The sequence below is a fragment of the Anarhichas minor genome, unplaced genomic scaffold (genome assembly GCF_050575085.1).
Source record: "Anarhichas minor isolate MPS153535 unplaced genomic scaffold, ASM5057508v1 ptg000030l, whole genome shotgun sequence".
Taxonomy (NCBI): Eukaryota; Metazoa; Chordata; class Actinopteri; order Perciformes; family Anarhichadidae; genus Anarhichas; species Anarhichas minor.
In genome coordinates, this window is record NW_027466476.1 from 10,722,577 (window position 1) to 10,736,461 (window position 13,885).

The window sequence follows — 13,885 nt, forward strand, 5'->3', positions numbered from 1 at the left end:
ACATTTGCCACTTTATTCTTGTGATTCGGTTGTTTTGTTTTACCAACCAACCAACCAACCAACCACCCAACCAACCAACCAACCAACCACCAACCAACCAACCAACCAACCAACCAACCAATCAACCAACCACCAACCAACCAACCAACCAATACCATTTTAGTCCACACTAAATATTTTGAATCAGTAGCTTTTTATAAGTCGACTCACAATAACTCGCACGCTTCTGGATGTTTTTGTGACCATTTTTCCTGTCACTGTTTTTCATAGATTTTGCTGCAGAGCTGGCAATAGAAACACAACACCAGATCTGTTTGAATCCCTGTTAGCATTTAGCTAAGAAGGCTTCGTATTTTCTTTTGTAAATGTAGAGCATGATGTGTGATGATCAAAACAAAGGATCAGAATCAGCTCTTTATATTTACATATGCTTCCTTTTTATATCTCCTTTAGCAGAGGGAACACTAGACCATCCTCGTACCAAAGGAGAAGAGATAATCCTGTGAGACCGTTAAAGAACCAGCTCGCTGCTCTCTGCAGATGAAGCATTTTAGCCCGTCGGGGGGCCGGATTTGTATTTTGTGTGTTTGGCTGAAGGAAGCGGATTTCTCTGTGCGAGGTATCGTTGTTCCCTTCAGTCCCGCGAGGTCGAGAGGGATTCGGGGATTTTGAGATTTGCTTTGTAGAATTCATTTCTTAGGAGCAAGCATTTTTAAAAACGAATGAAATTGCAACAGCTTAAGAAAAAAAAGCTCGGTAACCACACTCCACATTTGCTCATGTTTTATTAAACAGCTAAAAAGAAAACCTGTGGGAGTTCCAGTCTGCAGCTGATTCTCTCTGCACTCATGTTGGAAACAAACCCTGCAGGATCCTGTCTAATAGGATTGTTGTTGGGAGTCTGGATGGTTTAGTGCAGCCCCAAAACCTGTCTGGCTTCTGTCTGCGTAAAAAGAAAAAAACACACGACCAACATGTTCTTTTTCTCCACTGATCTTTGTAGGACTTTGCAGTTATAGACTCTTAACGGGTTGTGTGACGAGCCGCCTGATGTTTCTTTTGGCCCCGGTGATCTACAGTAAAGTAAAAATCTCGCAGCAGCTCGGGTTGGGAGACAAAAACGCTGCCAAAGTAAAAATAGACTGTGGGAAACAGATAAGGGCAGCGAGAGACGGAGCCAGTGGTTGAGTTGATGACTGAGCCACATTGAAGTGCAGATATGACGCCCAGCTCTTGTCACATGGAGTGACCACTCCTCCCCGGACTATAAACGCTGTGGAGAGGGTGCTTGTTGTTGACTCCACGGGGACCGACCTAGTTCCCTCTGGCACCTAAAGGTCACATGTCTTTTGGCTGTGGACTGTACGTGTGTGTGTGCAGACTTCACTTCCAACACAAAACAATGAGCTTCGGAGGATGTAACAATGAGACATCAACACCTACAGCGACCAAAGGAGGGGGGAGCAGAGAAAAGAAGAACAATCCTCTTTTGTTGTTGTCCTTGAATCGGTTCCAAACCAAACTCCTTATTATCTCAAATAAAACTTTCCCAGTTTTGACAAATGTTCAACACTCGGGCAGCTGAGAATGGTCCCCTGAGCCTCGGTGGTGGTCAGCGGAGGAGGCAGCTGGTGCTCCTATTAGGCGGTATTAGCTCAGCGCCCTCAACCGTAGCCACACACTTATCTGCACTCGTTTGCAATGGAAAAAGCAAAGCCGATTGGGGCTGCAGTCTAGCCGGCCGAGGGAGACGAAGGCTCTGTCGTCGTCCCCGACTGTGACGGCTTTACCGCTCTGCGTTCACATTAATACACGGTAAACGTCAGTGGCAGGATATTTATATAAAGACAGATTTTAATTGAACCTCCTGCGTTCATCACGAGCACACGCTTGATGTGTGTTAACTTCTGTTTATGATTATTATGATGTGATCGTAGCAATTCTTCAGGTTTAGTTTGGAAAAGCAGGAAAGAATAAAGGGTAGGTAAAAAAAATATGCAGATGATATTTGTAGAAATCTTGAGGTTTTGACATCACTGACATGTTGTTTTGCAAGGTGTGCACGGTGACTTTCCTGCAACCGTCGGTTACCCATAACACCTTTCTTTCTCTGCGTAGATCTGCAGGTGATATTTACAGTCCAACTTAAATCCAGACTCATTTGGAAGGAAATGCATTAAACATGTTTGTTGTACCTCAAGGACACACACACACACACACACACACACACACACACACACACTGTATTTTGGTGAGAAACACTGAATGTAAACAGAACAGTATTTGTTGAGAAGAAAACTCCACAGGGGAGCTTTAACACATAAGTTATTCCTCCATGCATTCAAGCAAACGGGTTTTCCCCTTGTAGTCTCTTGAGGTTGACAGGAATGTTTTGAATCATTAAATCAGGGCTCGGTATCGTAATCAGCTGTGTGTCTTCTTAACGTGTCTTCTTTTATGAGCTGTTAGACGCTGCTTTTACAGCTGCTGTGTTGTTCTGCAAACACACAGAGTTTGCAGCAGGGAAAACCCGAGGCTCAAATGTGACTCTTGGTAGATTTGTATCTAGATTTTATGTAATCCCATTTATTTTGATTAACTTGATACAAAGCACACAACTCTCCATCTGTATTTCCTCTAAACGTGCAAAGCACCAACAGCTTTTTACACAGTTTTCTTGTAAATATTTCGCAGAAAATTAAGTAATAAATATGTAGTTTGAGTTCATGTTTTCTGCTCTGATGTAACGATTAGTAACAAGAAACTAAGAGGAGTCCTAAAACAACAGTTCTCTCGTCATCAATGATTGATGTGCTCAGACTTCAGCGCCTCTCCGAGCCTCGTTTTATTTCTTACCTCCGGCCAAACTGGTGTGTGTGAACCTGGACGAGGTGGAAGAACAAGTACGCACAGCAATCACTGGGAGAACAAGTACGCACAGCAGTCACTGGGAGAACAAGTACGCACAGCAGTCACTGGGAGAACAAGTACGCACAGCAGTCACTGGGAGAACAAGTACGCACAGCAGTCACTGGGAGAAAAAGCACCCCGGGGTGTCAGTTGCTGACATTCTTGTACTCAGCGGTGTGATGCGGATCTGTATCGTCAACTTACCTGTTGTTGTTTTTTTTCTCTCTTTCTCGTTTCAGTCATTTCAAGGCAGTCAAGGAAGAGCCTATCTGTTTAATTCGGTGTAAGTATGAGACCCACACCTACAATTCACCTCGGTTCTTTTTTTCTCCAGAGTGACAAACTTAGCTTTTTTACTCTTTTTGTACATTTGGTCTATTCTATGTATATTTTAAAAGTGTTCTGGGGGCTTGTAGATAAAAGTTACACAAGAAGCTCATTTGTTAGATGGAGTTTTAAAACCACTGGGTGCGTATGTTTGAATTCAAAGCAGAGTTCAAGCGTCCCTTCTTCACCTAAACCTACTGCTTTGCTTTCACACTTTCTTACCTTTTGTTTTCTGTGCAGCTGTTGTCCTTTGCTGCCACGATGACTGCACACGTATGTTAAAATTGTGTTTTGGTGGTTTACGCAGGCAAAGTTCACATCCACCACCACAGAAATGATTCCCAGTAGTCGTATTCGATTATCCGTTCCAACAAACACATTAAACAAAATTAGATCCACTCGACAGACACTTTTGTTCAAATTCCCTAATTCCAAACAGCCTTGTGGGAAAAAAAAAAAATCAATGAAACACTTTAAAAAGTGAGTAAAGCTCCCTTCTTCTAATACCCTCCCCGGAAAGCAACGATGCATCCCATCGAGGTGCGTCTTTGTCCATAAACCTGTGGGACATTTTATCATGCACCACTGCCACCAATGTTGTTGGGCTGGCGTGCACGTAGACTTTCATTCCATTTGAGTAACAAACACACACAAACGAGACCACAGCGTGCTTAAAATCCACCACCTCTCTTAGGTGGAGCTGGGCGTCTTGATCTCTTCATGGGTTCAGAAAATGACATTCACACTAACATCATTTTTGGTAAAATGCTCATAGATGTGCACTACATTGCCGTAGATTTTCAGCATTACAGGAAGTCAAAATCAGTCTGATTCCAGCCAACTACAGCCAGGAAGCACTGATGTGGTGATTTTCAGGTCAAAAGACACTGAAACATTTAGGTTAAAACTGGGCTGAAGTCCACTTTACATATAAATGTTTCAACAGCAATTAAATGACTATATTTGAATGTGAATCACGTCCTGACTACATGTTGGAATGTTGTCATTAAAATGCTTTTGAAACTAGAAAGGTGCACTCGGTAGAGAGCTCTGCGCCAGGTGTGTCTGCACCGGCCACTGCTGTATCGTGACCCCAATCTAGACACCGTCGTAAATCACAAGCGTTTATGCAGACAATTGCCTTGAGGTTGTCGTGCAAGACACGTGATACGATCTTTGCAAAACAAAATAGTCTCACCAAGCGGTCCCAGTTGAAGCGACGTACTCAGTAGTGTGTGTACTGGTACCTCCGTTAGCGGTTAGCCAAACACACCTTCCAAATCGATAAAAGTCAACCGTTTTCCCCTCTCTGTGCCTTGGCAGGGGGTTGGCGATGCACTCCGCTGTGTTATCACCTGTGGCCCATACAGGCAGTCAGTGAATACAAGATTTGTTTGAGAAAGTATGAGTCACCACAACCACGAGAGGTCTTTGAGCATAACTGGCCACCCAAAATATTATGCAGGTTACTGCAGTAGAATGCGAGAGTAGCCGTGGACAGACACACGTGTGCACCGTCACTCACGCACGCGAGCCGTCGCATGATCCTGCTGGTAATAATAACAATGGTTATAAGTAACCTAGACATCTAACAAACATTCATGTCAGTCGATGCTGCAGGAGCTGCTGGTTAACACCCGTCTCTTTAGGCCCTTGAGCCGCATTTTAGTGGTGTATTTCTTGCTTGGTTGGTTTTTGGGTCTCTGCTCTCAGTCTTCATGAACCACACAGAAGTCCCCCCCCCCCCCCCCCCCTCCCCCCAGAGGTCTGAGACTCTGTCAGGTGTCATGGAGCAGCTGCTTTGTGCTGCCCCACTCTGAAATACATTGCTCCTACCTGCCTGAATGCATTGAATGAAAGAAGCACTCTACAAACTCCAGAGTCCAAATAAGTTATTCTAATCATGCCCAACGTGAGAGCACCTGAAGCCCAGCGAGCAATGTTTATGGTGCTTTGCGGGTAAAAAAAAAAAAGACATTTAGTCTAAAACAGATGCATTTGGTGGGAAAATGAAAGTTTTGCAGACGTCTACATGTAGCTCGGTTACATGAAATGATTGTTTATTTGCCTGTGGCATTTCCTTTAATTAAAAGCTAATCAGCAACACTGTGTTTACTGGGAGGGAGTGGTGTAATGTTGACGGGGAAAAACAATAGATTTCTCTGAAGTATTCACTTATTGAGTTCTGTACTTCAGTACACTTTTGATGTATTGAGTAGTATTTCCATTTTGGAGGCTTTATATATCTGAAGATATATAAGATGAGAAAAACTCAAAAAATATCACTGTTGCCATAAAGAAATGTCTCTTTCTGGGAACAAAGCAATGTGGCGTTGTTTTGTTTTTTAGCTTGTTGTCAATGTATTTTTGACATTTGCAACTGTATTCAGTGCAAAAAATAACTTAAAATTGGTCAAATCTCATGTATGCGAAACCTAATATATTATATATGGAGAAATAGTTGAGATAGAATTGAATATTTTCACTCATTTGTATCTCCAGTTTAAGTTTCTTGACTTTTTAGTCTCCAATGTTGGTCATTTGTAATAATGAATACACTACCATGCACCGAGTACACTTCGACGTGTATACTTTGAATACTTTGAATACTTGAGCACTGCTGTTACTTTAAGTGAACCTTTTGAGCTCTTCTTCTTCTTCTGCGCTCCCTGACCTCCGTGGCCTTTTCTCCACTTCCTGTCTCCCCTGCAGGGTGAATGTCGGCTGCGGGCCAGCCGAGGAGCGGGTTCTCCTCACAGGTTTACACGCTGTGGCTGACATCTACTGTGAAAACTGTAAAACCACGCTGGGCTGGAAATATGTAAGTGTCCTTTAAACGCTCACCCTAGCTCTTAATGTTCCTCGATGCACCACTTAACGCCTGTGTTTGTGTTGCAACTATGTGGTTTCTCGGCTTGCAAGACAAATGATGCTATCGCGGGTCAAAGGAGCACGGTTGCTCTCATTAAAGCATTGCTTCTTAAAGCCATGGTGACAGTTTTTTAGCTCGGGATTGTGTTTAGGCTCAGAGATCGAGAACTCTTCGGTCTCCTAGCGCGCAAGATAATTACAGTGCCGAAAGGTTGGCTGCAGACAGACTGGTACCTCTGAGAGTCTACAGTGATTAAATGTCAGGCCATTTTGAAGAGGCTTCTCCCGGTAATTGTCTGAGACGACTATAGAAGGGTGTAAAATAACTGAACAAAGTACAAGACAGGGACTCACTTAAAGCCGCTCCTTCAGTGACACAAAAAAAACAATTAGAGAGTCTCACGAAAGCCCCGCAAGCAAAGCAGAGCGGAGCTGGTTTACAAGGCAAAGCAGGCTGAGCAAATAATCAAAGACACAGACCAACATCGACATCCTGATTCTCCGGGAGCTCAGCAGGACGGGGACGCACGCCGGAAATGATCCGGCTCTTCAGGAGATGTGTGGCAGGAAGTTGAGACTTTTGAAAGAGGGGATTTGGTCACTGGAGGAAAGCTTCAGTTTTTCTCCGCGTCCCTAAACTTCCTGCTTTTCTCAGATAATACTGAGGTCAGATGAATACATGTGTGCATATTTATTTGACTCAAAATGAAAGTCACTGCTGAGTTATTTGCATACTGTATAATGATGAATGGCTCCTCTGCAAATGCATGTGAATCACGTGAATTGTGAATTTTCTCCATCATTCACTTAAAAGCAGCTATAACACTTTGTGCGTTGTTTTGTACGCTACTTTGTACGCTAGTGCTGCTTTGTGCGCTGCTTTGTGCGTTGCTTTGAGCGCTGCTTTGTGCGCTGCTTTGTGCGTTGCTTTGAGCGTTGCTTTGTGCGTTGCTTTGTGCGCTGCTTTGTGCGTTGCTTTGTGCGTTGCTTTGAGCGTTGCTTTGTGCGTTGCTTTGTGCGCTGCTTTGTGCGTTGCTTTGTGCGCTGCTTTGTACGTTGCTTTGTACGCTGCTTTGTGCGTTGCTTTGTGCGCTGCTTTGTGCGTTGCTTTGTACGTTGCTTTGTACGCTGCTTTGTGCGTTGCTTTGTGCGCTGCTTTGTGCGCTGCTTTGTGCGTTGCTTTGTGTGTTGCTTTGTGCGCTGCTTTGTGCGTTGCTTTGTGTGTTGCTTTGTACGTTGCTTTGTGCGTTGCTTTGTGCGCTGCTTTGTGCGTTGCTTTGTGCGCTGCTTTGTGCGTTGCTTTGTGGTTTGACAAAACAATCTTAACTCACTTACTAGCTTACTTCCGACACAGCTTTGACTCTGTGTAGGATAACTGTCCATCAGTAACAAAAAAGTTTTTCAAAAAATGGACGTGAATCGATTCAGAATCTTAGAAGATAAGAATCTTTTTTCCCACTACCTCTATGAAGCATCATATGTTATGATTTTTGTATGTTTACAATCTTAGATTTCAAGTAACTAAAGCTGTCGGATAACAGTAGTGCAGTAATAAAGTACAATATTTCCCTCTGAAATATAGTGGAGTAGTAGCATACAGGGGCATGAAAATACTCAAGTTAAGGTACTTCAAATATAAGGACAGTACTTGAGTAAATGTACTTAGTTACATCCCACCACAGCTTGTAACTAAACATTTTCTTTTTTTCTTTACAGGAACACGCGTTTGAGAGCAGTCAAAAGTACAAAGAGGGAAAGTTCATCATCGAGCTGGCTCACATGATCAAGGACAATGGATGGGAGTGACGCTCCTCTTTTCTTTTTCTGACCTTGGAATGCTCTTTATTGAACTGCGTGGAGCGACGGCCATCAACCACCCCCCACCCCACCTCCACCAACCTCCACCCTCTCGCCTCCTTCACGTGACACTCGCCCATCGTGAAACCGAACAAATGACATTACAGAAGAAGAAGAAGAAGAAAAAAAAGAAAAAGACGACGAGGAAGCAGAGCAACTGTTGAAAATTCACGTCACAGGAGTCCTGTCGTTACTTTAGAGATTGTGTGTTCTCCCTCGCAGCGCCGGAGCTTTTTGGGTTTGACCCCCCCCCGCTCACTCTCACCCCCACCGAACCACGCTAGCAAGTGATTGTGGTGACACGGCGACCACTATGCGAAGAGGAGAGAGACTTCACTGATGGGGACATGTCTTTCTTTATTTCGCCCACCCAGCGAGACGGATGATGATTATTTTTTAAATGTAATTTTCTTTAGTTTTAACTTCTGGGTTTGGTAAGGTTTTGTTTTGATGGCAGATGGATGTTACTGGTTAGCATTTTATTTCCCTGTCAAGTCCGTTATGTTTTGTTGTTATTCTTGTTGTTGTTGTATCTCTGCCCATAGCTGAGCATGCTTTTCTTTGCTAATGTCCAAATGAGCAATCAGGGACGAGTGAGGAGCGGAGGGGAAAGGGAGTTTATTCTAGTTACAAATTATGTAGCAGCATCGTGCTTTTTAAAAACAAAATGTGGCAAAGGATGGGATTGCAGCAGTGTCGGATTTTATTCCCTTTTTTTTAAATCTTTTTTTGTTCTTTCTTGTGAATCTTCTTAATTCCCCACCTTCTGGTACCTGTTCAGCACCCAAAAAGCATTGAAAGCAGCACCTACTATTTGTTGGACATAAATGGATATATATATACATACATATATATAATTACTATATAGATATATAAATACTTGTAGTGTTTGGCTAAGTGCGATTGTGGCTGGTCCCATTTTGCAGCGAGTGAAAAAGACCTGAAGAGGAGCAGAAATAGTTTGTAGACTGGGGAACCTGACATCAGTGGCCACGTGTCATAAAGCATTAAGGCAGACTGTATTATTCCATTGTCTAGTGATGAAACAAGAGACACAACTACATATGAATATATATATACACACACATACTACGATTGCATACCCATAAATACTATGAAAATGTTCGTAGTAGGTAGATATTGGAACATGGATTCTGAATATATATTTGCTGTCATGCACGTGTGTATATATGCATATGACTGTGTGTATATATGCATTGTGTGAGTGTAGTCACGCATTACACAGTGACATACTTGAACGATGCTACTTCGTTTGCACTTTGCAGAGGCCTTTGGTTCATCTCAGTTTAGAGGCAAAAAGTTAGTTCGCTCTTGTCTGTTGTTCTGTTTTTTTCTTCATGGCCTTCTCACAGATGAACGACAGATTGTTGGAGACGGAGAGAAAGTTTGACCTGGACGGTTTGAGGGTTTTACGTCGTTTCCGTTAAGCCTTTAGTTAGATTCTTCTAGATGATTTGGTTTTATTTAAATTATATCGACATATTCCGCTTTACCTTTCAGTTGCTGGAGAAAAGTGTAGTTTCCGATGATTCTTTGCTGCTACCGTAGAAATCCCGCCATTTCCTTCCCGCTGTCGTAGGTCTTTTGCACTTTATATGCTTATCCGTCTCTCTCTCTCTCTGTCAGAGCGTATGAATCGTCTCTTTGTGATTTGCCTCTAAGCCGTATGAATCTTGTGCCTCTTCAAAAACATGAACAGCCTCCCCTCATATTTTCTGTTGTGCAGTGCATAACTCCGAAAAAAAACCAACCTTTGTGTGAACCGATGTGTCTTCCCTCCCTCCCCCCCTCTTTCTGGTTCAAAGTGGTCCTCAAAAATAATGTTCTTCACCAAAATCCTCAAAGAGCTCTTCCCTGTTTCATTTTCTTTTTTGGGGGGGGGGGGGACAACAGAGACTTGGTAGACATAAGATTAGAGGTGCAAAAACAGATTGATATTCAGTATATTATTTCTCAGAGTAAAGCATAGAGGAGGAGGTTTGGAACGTGGGGGGGGGGGGGGGGGGTGAACGCCCAAGGCTTGAAAAAAAAAAGATGGCAGAAGGTGGAGGAGGGGCAATGTGGGATTTGAGAGATTTAAAAATCAGCAGTGATTGATTACTTTGCCGGCGAGGTCAGTCAGATCACATGACCTTTTATCCTAAAAACGATGACAATGCAAACCCTTGATAGTTTAGTGATACCTACTTGAAAATATAAAGACATAAACAGCTGAGATATTTGCCCGTGTTACAGTTTTTGTACATAGAGTAACATATTTAAGGTTTTATACGTATTTCTACTGGGTTAGTTCATTTACTTCCCCAACTTGAAGCACTTTTGTTCACTGTACCTCTGGCTGTGTGTGTGTGTGTGTGTGTGCATGTGTATTAGCCCACATGCATACTTGCACACAAAAGTGAATGTTTAGTTTCTTTTCCTCAGACAGTTTATTTCTCTTTTGGGTTTTTTCTCTCTTTTTTTTGGTTTGGAAGTGTTTTTATTGGTCCTGTTGTTTTGTTTAGTTTCTTTTCTTTCACAGCTATTTGGTTTCTCTCCCGGTGATCCGTGAGGTCGAGAGCCAGGTTAGTTTGTGTGGAAGTGATTTATCCCTATTTTGTTTTGTTTTTCTGTTAGCTTGTTTATTTAGCTTGTGTGGCGAGAGCCCGTCAGAGGGCCGATGTTTAGGTCTCTGCTGAGCCATGTGGACATTGAGGGCGAGCTGGAATCTCCCACCATGTCGCAGGGAGAGCCTTTCCCAAGACCCATTCGCACCACAGTCAGTGTCTCCTGTATAGCTCTCAGGTGATGAAACGCACCATCTGGCCGCCATATCGGAGGTCCTTAGCTTTTGGAAACGTTGGCTGTGAATATCTGATTGTATTTCTTGAGAACTAATTCATTTTTGTGCTTTGATCGAAAATGAATTGTCCTGATTTATTGTTTTGATAATATTAACTTGTTAGCTACCTAAGCTCAGTCCCTACATCCCAGTTCTTGGGCTGCATCCTTTTGACGTTTGTATTTTAAGACTCCTAACAAGTCAAACAAGGCCTGTTTTATTTTTAACACTCCTTGATATGCAGCTCTCCGTGTCCCACAATCCCCTGCACACCCGTTATTTAAAAAGCAACCCAACAGTAGCTGAAAGTGTTGTTGTTAATGACACCCAGTGCTTCAACTTCTCACCTGGCTGCAGTGATGTAGAAGTGTACTCCAGGGGTGTGTCGGTACACCGTGACATCACTGGTGGGTGTGGTTACAGGTGCAACGGGGCAGGTTTCGGACGAAACCATTAGTGATGAAGTGGTGAAACTTTCCACTTGAGAAACTTTAAAGTGTTGAAACAAAACCTTCAGCCGGCTGTTGTGTTTCTCTTTAATGATGCATTCAAGCTGTTCATCAGTGCCGGTAAACTGGCTACATTTCATAAACTGAGTTCACTACTTGGTATTCACCACTTCGTCAGCCATTTCCTGGTGATCAACTTGAAAACTACCGTGACTGAAAGCAAATTCTTGGCCTTTTTAAAACAGCGGTTGTCTAAAATATTCTCACCAAAAGATCCATTTGGTAGCTGTTGGAGCGTGATCGTCACATGAGCTTCCTTTTCTGAGCACTCGTCTGGTTTGGCTTAGGAATGGAAATGTGAAAACATCTATGTGGTAACTCAGCAACTCCACCTGCTAAGGGAGAAGCTCCAAAACACCAAATGGACCTTGTGATGTGATTGTTTTGTCAATTTACTTTACGAGTAGACAAAGAGCGCCTGAATGCACCATTGGTTTTCATGTCCGTGAGGCTACACTTGCCTTTACTTTCTCTGAAGGACACACTTCAAGGGCTGCATTTTTATTGGAAGGTTGCAGCTCCTGAAGTGGGATGCAGCCTTTAATCTGGTCAGCCAGCCTTCACTCTCTGGTAAGATGAAGAGATCTGGCTGGAAATGTCAAAAGCCAGCCGTTTGTTTAGTTTTAACTTGGTAAACTTTTACCAAACTTATAGAGTGAAGAGGCACTGGTAGCTACATTTTGAAACAAAATGAATCAATCCAAGCAGACCATTCACGTCTGCTGAAATCGTAACTGAATGGACCGACAGTAGTCTGACTTGTTAACTGTTATGTACACAGCCAGTTCCTCCAAAGGACCTCCAAGATGGCGCCGCTAGTGAAGCTTGCAGAGCCGCTTTACTCTCCCTTCGATCAGTCGGTCCAAGTTGAAACCAACAAATAGCAGTTGCCAGTGTCACCGCCGGTGTGTACCAAATAAGAACCAGGTTCTAGCGAATGCATCAGTGTCACGTGTCCGTGGGCAGGAACGATGCCAGGGATCGAGTGTCTCCTGCAGATTCAACCGCTATACCAAATTTAAAGAGGAGAAATCCTGTCGCGTATGACATTGTCTTTCCGTAGAATGTTTTGATTCTCTGAACTCAACAGCGTCAAAGCAGCCTGGATGAAAAAATGTAGATATTTGCTGCTGAAAAACTGTTTACTTTTTATTGTTATTTCGTTTTATTGTGACACTGGCTACCTACTTTTTGAGGTCTGTTACTTTCTAAAAAAAACATACCTGAAAGGATGTTGATCAAAGGCAAGATGGGTATACGGGGGGAAAGACTGTACAAGTTCTTCTCTTGGGACTGTTAAACTACAGTTTAAGGTCTAAAGCATGTTGTATTTATAATGGCTATATGTCGTGCCTGTTTTATTTTTTATTTTTTTTCTCCTCAATTTAAAAACAAAAATATGATATGCTTTTTATTTGACTACATTGCTTTGCATACTGTCTTAGTAAAGCCATGTCACACGTCTGTTTTCACTCTAATGTAAACTATCAGATATCACAATAAATTTTCAATGGCATTAAGTTGTGGATTGTGTGAAGTCGTCATTCATTTTGAGGATACGGCTAATATTTTGGTATTAAAAAAAAATAAGAAATCCCCGCCAGGAGAGCCACGTGATTTCTTGCGTTCGTCTGTGAGTGAGTGAGTGTGCACCTCTGTGTCTGTCCACGGCTAAACTCTCATTCTGCTGCAGTAAACTATATAATCATTTGGGTGTCCACAGATGGCTTCATGCTCAAGGATCTCTGGTGGTTGCGGTGACTCACACCTTCTCAAAATACCTTTTATTGCCGGGTTTATACAGCCATTGTCCGCCTGCTGACTCTTAACTCACTACTCTCGCTACTCACTACTTAAAAAAAAAAAAATATGTTTAGGATATTTCACAATCTGTTATTGAGTACATTTTTGATATTTGATGCCCATTCCCAAACAGCAAAGTCTGCCTGTAAAAGCTTAGAGGGTCGTAAATAATATTCATCAATCAATATCAGGTTTTTCAGTAAACTTCAGTATTTTTGCACGTTTTCTAAAAAAACATTTTTTTAAAAGATTGAATTCTGATTGAATTTATTTTGTATTTTTAATCATCTTCATTTTTCAGTATTTCTTTGAAAATCTGTTAGACATTTGGACTTTATTTCAGATTTTGTGTTGTAACTTTAGCATCGTGTATAAATAGGATTGATGTTACAATTAAAATGTGAAAGCCTTAAAAAAACATTTTCGTTGACATAAATGTAATTGCATAACTAAAATAAATTGGACACGAGTCATGTTAATATTTATTATTATAATATATTAATTAAATCATCAGAGCCATGACACATATGGAGAGGCAGGAGAACATCACACACACTGAATATAAAACATCAGCACGTTGCAAAAACACAGCAGGAAAAAAGGAAGTTGTCTAGACGGTTGTGATATATGTGAAAAGATGATGAAATGAACTTTGTTGGTTCACAACAGAGGCCAAACTTCTGATTAGATATTACAGGCTTGACAGAACAATATGTCAGAAAATACCCTTTAAATATAAAACAATCACCGAAGCATGAAATTCACT

General features: G+C 42.1%; 1 protein-coding gene across 2 annotated transcripts in view; it reads left to right on the forward strand.

Moving 5' to 3' along the window:
- ypel1 (yippee-like 1) overlaps positions 1 to 12,842 on the forward strand; it is a 29,110-nt gene extending 16,268 nt beyond the window's left edge. For both annotated transcript variants that reach the window (XM_076104279.1, XM_076104278.1), the window contains exons 3-5: positions 3,150 to 3,193; positions 5,950 to 6,058; positions 7,825 to 12,842. In XM_076104279.1, coding sequence (XP_075960394.1) covers positions 3,150 to 3,193; positions 5,950 to 6,058; positions 7,825 to 7,914 — 243 coding nt within the window. In that variant the 3' untranslated portion in view covers positions 7,915 to 12,842. The remainder of the gene's footprint in view (positions 1 to 3,149; positions 3,194 to 5,949; positions 6,059 to 7,824) is intronic.
- The last annotated feature ends 1,043 nt before the right edge of the window (positions 12,843 to 13,885 follow it).